This window comes from Salvia hispanica, chromosome 4, assembly GCF_029641045.1.
Source record: "Salvia hispanica isolate PSC_SH4W2 chromosome 4, Shi_PSC_v1, whole genome shotgun sequence".
NCBI lineage: Eukaryota > Viridiplantae > Streptophyta > Magnoliopsida > Lamiales > Lamiaceae > Salvia > Salvia hispanica.
The window spans coordinates 24,757,612-24,767,378 of record NC_142695.1 but is presented as its reverse complement, the minus strand read 5'-3'; the positions used below and the strand labels follow the sequence as shown (position 1 = coordinate 24,767,378).

Below are 9,767 nucleotides of genomic sequence, written 5' to 3'. Positions count from 1 at the left end.
GAGTCGCGAAAAATGGTAGGCAAATAGAAACCACTCTGCAAAATCTTTATCGCGTTTCTTTGCACACCAAAATGCCCTCCAGTTGGGGACGAATGGCACTTTTCAACTATAGCTTCCCAATCCTCTTGAGGTACACACCTCCTAAGTATAGTATCTGCACATCTTTTGAACAAGTAGGGCTCATCCCAAAAATAAGATCGTACATCTCCATAAAATTTCTTTTTTTGATAAGGAGTAAGATCCGGAGGATGTACCTTAGCCGCTAGCTAATTAAAAATATTAGCGTACCATGGAAAAGTGGCTTGAGTGAAGAACAAATGCTCATCGGGGAAGTCCTCGTTGATTTCTTGTGATAAATCTTCTCCTTCCACCGGGTGTTCCAGCCGTGATAAATGGTCCGCTACCACATTCTCACACCCCTTTCTGTCCCTTATTTCCACATCAAACTCTTGGAGTAGCAAGATCCATCGGATAAGCCTAGGCTTCGCATCCGTCTTTGCAAACAAGTGCCTAGTAGCTGCATGGTCAGTATAAACAATAGTTTTAGTTCCAACAAGATAGGCTCTAAATTTATCAAAAGAATATACGATAGCAAGCATCTCCCTTTCAGTAGTCGTATAATTAGCTTGAGTAGAATCTAAAGTTCTACTAGCATAATAAATGACTCTAAAAATCTTGTCCCTCTTCTACCCCAAAGCTGAGCCAACTGCAATATCACTTGCGTCGCACATAATCTCGAATGGTTGACTCCAATCGGGTGTGATGAGGACAGGAGCGCTCACTAAGGCTTTCTTCAAGGTCTTAAAAGCCTACAAGCAATCGGGAGTAAAGTTAAACTTCACATCCTTCTCAAGCAATTTACAAAGAGGTTTAGAGATTTTAGAAAAATCCTTGATGAATCTCCGGTAGAAGCCTGCGTGTCCTAGAAAACTTCTTACTCCCTTTTCGTTGGATGGAGGTGGGACTTTCTCAATGGTTGCAATCTTTGCCCCGTCGACTTCTATCCCTGCAGAAGACACTTTATGCCCTAGAACTATACCTTCTTTCACCATAAAGTGACATTTTTCCCAATTGAGAACAAGGTTAGTTTCTACGCATCTCTGCAAAACCTTAGCTAGATTGTCAAGACAATGATCATAAGATTTAACAAACACAGAAAAATCATCCATAAAAACCTCCATCACTTTTTCAATCAAATCATGAAATATAGCCATCATACATCTCTGGAAAGTAGCAGGAGCATTACATAAGCCAAATGACATCTTCCTATAAGCATAAATACCATAAGGACATGTGAAAGCAGACTTATGTTGGTCTTCGGGAGAAATTGCAATTTGATTATATCTAGAATAACATTCAAGAAAACAGTAATAATCATAACCCCCCAGTCTATCAAGCATCTGATCAATAAAAGGCAAAGGGAAATGATCTTTCCTAGTGGCCGCATTTAACATCCTATAATAAATGCATACTCTCCAACCCATAGCTACTCTAGTGGATATCATCTCTCCATCCTGGCCGGGCACTACCGTCATCCCCCCTTTCTTAGCTACTACTTGCGTAGGACTTACCCATTCACTATCAGATATTGCATAGATAATCCCTGCATCTAGTAACTTTATCATCTCTTTCCTCACTACATCTTGTTTGATAGGGTTAAGTCTACGTTGGTTTCGCACACGAGGTTTATGCTCTTCCTCAAGTAAAATTCTATGCATGCACGTGGTTGTGCTAATCCCTTTCAAATCACTAATAGACCATCATATGGCAGACCTATACTTGTTCAAAACACACAAGAGCTTCTCACATTCTTTCTCTCAAAGTAGCGGACACAACAACCAGGTAGGTGTTATGTGGCCCTAAGAATGAGTACTTGAGATGTTCGGGGAGAGGTTTGAGCTCTACCTTCGGCGGTCCCCATGGCTTCCCCACTGCTTTCTTCCTTTCTGCCTCTTCTTCGGGAGTGCGTAATGGCAAGATGCGTTCCCTTTTCGAGGGATTCTTTCCGGTAGCACTTTCAATTCTGCAATTATGGCACACACATTAGCATCACAAGAAGATAAGTCAGCATTAGGTGTGAAAGAATTTATTAGACAAGATTCGAGAGGATCCTGGGTTTGATGATAAGTGACTTCCACTTCTCCCACACAATCGGTGACGACTTGGATGACACTACATTCTTGATAGCCTTCTGCCCCCTCCTTTTCATGGAATTTCAGGGCGTCGTAGATGTTGAATGCAATGCTTTCATCGTGTAGCTTCAATGTAAGCTCTCCTTTCTGTACATCTATCATGGTTCCCCCAGTAACTAAAAATGGGCTTCCAAGAATTAAGGGCACCTTCTTGTCCTCCTGCATGTCTAACACAACAAAATCAGCTGGGAAAATAAATTCTCCAACCCTTTACCAAAACATCTTCTACTATCCCCATTGGTGATATTGTGCTCCGATCTGCCATTTGCAACGTGATTGAGGTGGGGCGGATGTTATCAACATCAAGTTTCCTGTAAAAGATAAAGGCATCAAGTTAATACTAGATCCTAGATCACAGAACGCCTTACCTTTCACATCATTCTCTAAAACACAAGATAAAGTAAAACTCCCTGGATCTATGTGTTTAGTGGGTAGTCCCTTTTGGATGACAGCGCTGCAGCTCTCTGTTAAGCCCACTGTCTCGTATTTCCCCCACTTTCTTTTCTTGGCCACCACATCTTTCAAAAATTTAGTGTAATTGGACATTTGTTGCAGGGCCTCTACCAGTGGAATGTTGATGTGGACTTTGCTCATTGCTTCCAAGAATTTGGCAAACTGGGCGTCAAGTTTCTTGCTCTTCAATCGTTGAGGATATGGGATGGTAACAGCGCCGTGTGGTGGCGCGTCTACTTGCTGTTTCCCAGCCGGCGGGCCGCCGCGGTAGGGTGTGGCGGCCGCCGGGTTTTCATCAGTGACAGTTCCAGAATCTATCTCGACCTGCTAAGATGTAGACGGTGGGTCGCTGTGTTGGGGTGCGGCGGGCCGCCGCACGTCTTCGGCAGACGTGTTGCTGGGCGACCTCTCTGCCTTCCTTCTTCCCCTGCCTAGGTCTCCTCCTCCAGAGGTTGATATGTAGTTCCGCTACGCAACTGCATGGCATGACACTTTCCTTTCGGGTTTACCTCTGGCAGGCTGGGAGCGTTCCTGGAGTGTGCCTGCTTCCTATGGTTGTGGCTAGGACCCCAAGGTTAAATTCCAGCATCCCGACTTGAGTAACGAGGGTTGGAGTCCAGAGAGTCTGTTTCTCCGGCGGCGGACCGCCGCATGACTTCCAGCGGTCGCCGGGCGAGACTTCTCTTCCAAGTGTATTTTTCTGAGGCGGACCGCTGCACTGCACTGCACTGCCCGCCGGGCACCGGCGGTCGCCGCACAACTTCGCACCGGTCGCCGTCTGACTCCAGATTTCCAGACTTTGCGTTTTGGCTACCTTTTTCGGCTCAATTATGCACATTTCTCACAAAACACGTCAAAATACCAAAATAGACAAAATATGCAAATAATGGATGTGTATAGTGACTTTGACATCGAAAACGGACCAAATAATGGCCTTAAAATAGTTCAAAATCCGAACGTATCAACTCCCCCAAACTTACATTTTTGTTTGTCCTCGAACAAAACAATAAAGACACAAAAGTAGACGCACGGAATGCACAAGGATTAGACGTCATAATTGCCTCAAAAGATGAAAGAGCAGATTAAGCATGTATTAACGCAATCAAATCAGGCAAGGCTTATTAGTGCACTTTCATTACTAACTCGTGAAACACCTTGAATTCAAGCACTCGCATGTGGCAAACTTCCAAAGATGGGAAGTGTTCTCTCACTCTAAAAGTGTATAGAGCTAATGTGTATATATATAGCACTCAAATCATGCATCATGCAAAGTTTACCATAGGCTTGCTCAAAGTCTAATCCCTCCTCTACTAGATGTGATTAAGCATCAAAAGTCCGAAAGGTCTTTATCTTTGATTGTAATGTAGGCTCTTTGGTAGGTGAGGAATATTTGGCTAAAAAGTGACTCAAAAATAAAAATATCCCAAGTAGAGTTAAATTGACTCCACTTTTCTAAATCCAAAGACACTTTTAACACTTCATTTTCTTCTTCAACTCACTTTTCAATCCTTTTATTCTCTTTTCTTCTTTTCACAACCTTTCACACTTTTTCTCTCTTTTTTTTTTCTTTCTTTTTTTTTCATAGGCATCCTTTCTAAGATCAAGCACACATATTTCGAATTCTTCTATTTCACAACTTGTACTCTTCTTTATATTAAGCACACTACTTTTTATACTTTCTTCCTTATCTCTCCAATTCATTTACAAAATATGATAGCAAAAACTAACTAACCCAAGGAATTGTTCCCATTATAAATCCATAAGACAATAAAAATAATCATTATCCAAATTTATCTAAGATTTATCTAGGTATAATTAAATATATCTAAATCTATAAAATAACGATAAAATCCAAATATAATTAATTAATTTATCTAGTCTATCTAGGATTTATTCACATAGAATCAAACCTATATAAATCTATAAGACAAATAAAATTAATTATTATTATCCTAATTTATCTAGGATTTATCTAGATAGAATTTAAACTATCTAAATCCCTAAAATAAGGATAAAAATACCATTAATCCATAATTTAATTAAAAAAATAAATTTTAGATAATCCACTCCGATATATTCAAATATTATTCTAAAATATATCTTGAATAAATTTCCAAAATTAGTTACTAAGGATTAGGAAATCCTAACAAATTTAGGAAATTTCTCCAAAATTAGTTCTTATGGTTTAGGAAACCCTAACTAATTTTGGAAGGCGAAGTCACGAAACGAGGTGATGCGACGTCACATAGGGAAACCCTAACTTGGCGCTGCTGGACTCCCACTTAGCCAGCCGCCACTGCGTCGTCTCTCATCTAAATGACAGCGGCAGCTGCTGGATGCCTGCGATGCTGCAGCGACGTTGTCGACTCTACAGCCGCCAGCGCCGCTACATCGTTTCCCCACCGACGCGTCACCTCTCTGCTGCGTTCCTGTCCGAGATCGCCTCTGCTGCTGTGTTGTTGCCGCTGCTGCAACATCGTTTCTGCCGCCGGCGCGAACAGATTCTCCAACAAACTCGCGGCGATGAATGATTTCGAATTTACAGTCCGTGTATATAATTATTAAATCACCGTACATGAACAAATCATCCCAAAGATTCATGTTTGAGAATTCATTAATCATATCAGAGGTAATTCACGAACATGAAATAGTCAAAGACACGGATGAATTCAATCACAGAGCCCACGCAAACACAATTCAATGTAATGATTACAAACTAAAGAAATTTGTTCACGTAACTTTTGATTGTGTTCAGAGAATTGATTCACCAAAACAGCAGCGCGCAATTCTCCTCCCATGCGCTACCTTCTAGTTCTTCGATGTTCAACATTTGTTTACATATATATATGAGATATAAACAACGAACAAGCTACGAAAAAATTATGCAATTCACACAACATGAAATTAATCCACATAATCAGAGCCAAAAATTGGCTCTTGGCTCTGATACCAATTGCTGGGGATTGGTGCCCCTTGCACAGCAGGAGTCATGCATACACAAATAAATCAGATCTACAGATCTATTTGACTGATTATGAGATTAATAAACTACATGTTAAACAATCAAATTGCATTCAACAACACAAATAATTCATGTAAAAGGAATTAAAACCTAAAACATGAATTTCCTACGGTTTAGAATTACCGATTTGATTCTCCAAAGAATCATCGATTGCTTGCGCCTTCTCCACGTGATGATCTTCGTACTCAACCACGAATCTTCTAATCTGTATCCCGAACTCAGATAATGACCTTTGGGTGGGCAAAGCTTGTCAGAATCGAAAAAAAAGGCTTGATTAGAAAGAAGACAGAACTTCAGATTTGTGAAGAACTGAAGAAACCATCCACTCACAGAGGAGGGGAACGAAATTAATGATTAAAATCACAAATAATCTTCTCTCTAATCTCCTTTTATATAGAGTTATTATGAGCCAGATTAGGGATCCATGGAGGTTGGATTTGGGCCAAACCTGTTGGACTTTTACTAATTAAATTGAGTCCCAATTTAATACAAATCCAAACAGAATATTATTATCATCCACTATAGTATAATAATATTGGTTGCCCATCCAATCCCAAATTACGAGTAATCCGGGCTTTACCTCTTTAATTTATTATTTCTCGTGTTTAAGATATAAATATCCATTAATTAATTTAAGTCTACTATTTGACTTTAATTAATTGATATCTTTTTCCAAGAGTTGTCTAGTTCAAAATCAATATTATCTGGAATAAATTTCAACCGGCCGGGTTTCTGAATAATAAAACCTTTTTCGAACACCTCTTGAGGATATTATCAAACTGGACTCACCCAGCACACGATTCATTGTAATAACAATCTAGCACCTCTAGACATTGATCACCACTACCCAAGATATCAGGATTCTTGGATTGCGAAAAATCCACACCATTGATAAATCAAAGTAGTGTATGATCAATACCGTATGCTCAATGTTATATCAACAATGATTAAGAAATAACAATACCTCGTCTTTCGGTAAATAGCAAGAAAGACTTATCTCAACTGTTAGATCCTTCGGTGCTATACCACACCAGTGTCGTTTATTTCCTAAGGTAAGGAAACATGCAGACTACACTGCTGATACGCTCGGATTTTGAACTGTTTTAAGGCCATTATTTGGTCCGTTTTTAATGTCAAAGTCACTCTACACGTCCATTATTTGCATATTTTGTCTATTTTGGTATTTTGACGTGTTTTGTGAGAAATGTGCATAATTGAGCCGAAAAAGGGAGCCAAAACGCCAAGTTTGGAAATCTGGAGTCAGACGACGACCGGCGACCGCCGCGGATGTGTGCGGCGACCGCCGGCGCCCGGCGGGCAGATCAATGCAGCGGTCCGCCTCGGAAAAATGTGCTTGGAAGAGAAGTCTCATCCGGCGACCGCCGGAAGACGTGCGGCGATCCGCCGCCGAGGGAACAGACTCTCTGGACTCCAACGCGGCGACCGCCGGCCAAGGTGCAGCGGCCCACCGGAGAAAGGCGGCGAATTCGGGAAGCCCTAGATTTGCGCCCAGATTTACCATATTTTGGAGATCTTTTCCTTTTACAACAAGGAGTGGCTTTCCCCTATAAATAAGACCTCAAGCTTCATCAAAAAGAGAACTTCTACTTGCAAAATACTTCATAGAGATCAAGACCTAGAGTACTTCATTGGTGCAAGGAGTTGGAGAAGGATTTCAAGAACATCAAGAACGACAAGGATTCAACATACGGGTTTTATCTGCTTTAGTTTTATGTTCAAATTGTCTTCCCTTCAATCTATGTTTTTAGCTTATTCAATTATGTGTAACTAAACTCATAGAATTCTAGGGATGTGTTAGTAACGACTTTGGTAATACAAATTCATTTTTCTATTTAATATCCGTTTTGTTTTTACTATGTTTCTTCTCTAAGTAGTTTTGATGTTGCATGATTGAGTGACACAATCTTGTATGATTTAATAGAGCTTGCTTCATAACTGTGAGAGAGTTCTAGCGAGTTAGATTCACTTAGTAGACGCTACAGTTAGCTTCCCTTAAAATGACACTGTTAATTGAGAGTGAGGACTTTTCAACTGTCTTAGGAGCTTTTTGGAGTTACGTGTTAGGATTGACAACCCTAATCTTGTAATCAACGTTTATATCGCATGAGCATAAGCTAGGTGACTCGTTCTATCAAAGTAATAATTGTGCTAGGGTATTGTAGTTGGAATTTTGTCTAACCATAAATGTGAACACACATCCCTGGGATTCCCTTATCTCTATCGTCTTGCTCCGTGTTTTATTCGCTTTTAGTTGGTCTATGCTTTCTATTGTTTTTAGTTTTCCAAAAGTTTTCAAAACCCACTTATTTTTCGAGATAGTATTTGAGTCTTAGTAGAGGATAGACACTTTGTGTTCGTCTTCCCCGTGTTCGATATCCGGTACTAACCTTTAGCTATACTATGTATACTCTGTATACTTGCAGGTTTATTTAGTGCTAATAAAAAGTGCATCAACTGCAACCTTTCACGATAGGTAGCCAAAGCCTATCTAGGTTGTGAAATTCTATTTCTCTTCTATAAAGAACCGACTGTGACACCTTCTTTGAACATCGTTCACGACCAGTCTACTATGCAGAAGAATCAGACTTATTTGCTTCTTATACATTTAAATGTTTGAGAAACATCTTATAAATGTACAAGCAAACATCAATGCGATAAAATTACTTCTTCTCGCCTTGGGTTAAAAGTGGATTGTAGAATATATTGAATACAAGCAATTTTATCCGTGCAACATGCTCGAAATATGCTTTTCAGTATACCAATCCTTACAGAGCCATCAGTACAGGATCGGCCGGTGGGTGAGGAGGTTTCTCTGGAGGTTCGGAGCCAGGTTGCAATTGCTCGTAAAATTGGAGGGATGAGGAGATCCTCTAGGGTCAATCGTGCCAAATTGATGTCGCCTCGGCTTTGATTGACGGATATGAAGAGGAGCGGTCGGAGAAGGCATAATCGGACCTCGGAGTATAAGGGAGCTGTAGGAGTCTCGAGCTCTTAGATTCTGAGGAGGATTTCTAACAGGAATAAATCGAGGTTTAATCCTTCCCCAGGCTCTGATATGTAGGGTGCGATATTCAGCTTTGGACAGGGCGAAAATGGGGAAGGGCTGGTGGTTCTGGAGGTTCTGGGTGTATGGGAGATAGAGGGGATGGGGGATGAGTTCCCGGGAAGGTGGTAGCGGGGAAGAGGGGAGAGCGGCTGGGGGAGGATTGCGTGGTTGATGGTGCTGTAGAGAAGGTGTTTGATGTTTTGTCTGCAAGGGATAATCTAGAGGACGGAATGTTGGTGGATGGGATGCTGGAGGGAGATAGATTGGGGGTTACTAGGGAGAATAGTTCTAGATGTGTAAGAGCTGATGGGGAGGAGGAGTCGCAGCTGATTGTTGCAGAAATAGATAATGCCTTGGATCTTATTGAAGCACAACCCCTGCAAAACATAGAGTTCCTGAAAGCTGTGGAAATGAATGGGGTGCAGAAATCACTTTTGGAGCCAGGGGCAGGAAGTAGGGGCTCCAAATGGGCTGACATTGGGGAGGCTAACCTCCAGAAGGAATCTCCCTAGGAACTGATTGAGGATTTCCCTCCTATCAGAAAGCTACAAGGCAGGGAGAAATAAGGTGGTACAGTTTGGTATGCAACAGGAGAAGGGTGGGGCGATTAATACAGGAGGCATGTTTAAAACAGAAAGCCTTTCAAATGTTGGATTTGCAGAGACATCAAAAGGAAATCTAAGGGTGGAGCAAAAACGCCATCTGGGCTGATATCCTGAGAGAGAATGTAAATGATCTAGTCACTTTTGAACTAGAAAAGATCAAGAAAATTGGAACTACATGGGTGAACTCTGGACTTCCATCTATATACTTCTCAGGATCAGATACTTCATTCCTTGCGGAGAGGCTGGGATTTGCGCTAGTAGGGAAATTTTCTCATTCGTTCCAACTTCACAACACATACAGAAGGCCCTCAAAGGTGTGAAGTTTATTGGGGAATATACTTGGAGTTACATTATGCAAAATTGCTTAGTGGTCCGAATGGTATGCCTGTCTAGTTCATAGACCGTCATCCGATTAGAGTGTTCAAGTG

At 41.0% G+C, this 9,767-nt stretch overlaps 1 protein-coding gene across 1 annotated transcript; it reads right to left on the bottom strand.

The window, feature by feature from the left end:
* Positions 1-266: 266 nt before the first annotated feature.
* Positions 267-5,122, bottom strand: LOC125194894 (uncharacterized). Its single transcript, XM_089056626.1, has 8 exons — positions 4,967-5,122; positions 2,689-2,969; positions 2,407-2,503; positions 1,906-2,351; positions 1,220-1,344; positions 939-1,114; positions 719-809; positions 267-517 (listed from the first exon to the last, which is right to left on the bottom strand). Exons 1-8 carry the CDS (start codon positions 5,120-5,122, stop codon positions 267-269), a joined length of 1,623 nt encoding a protein of 540 aa, XP_088912752.1.
* Positions 5,123-9,767: the final 4,645 nt, after the last annotated feature.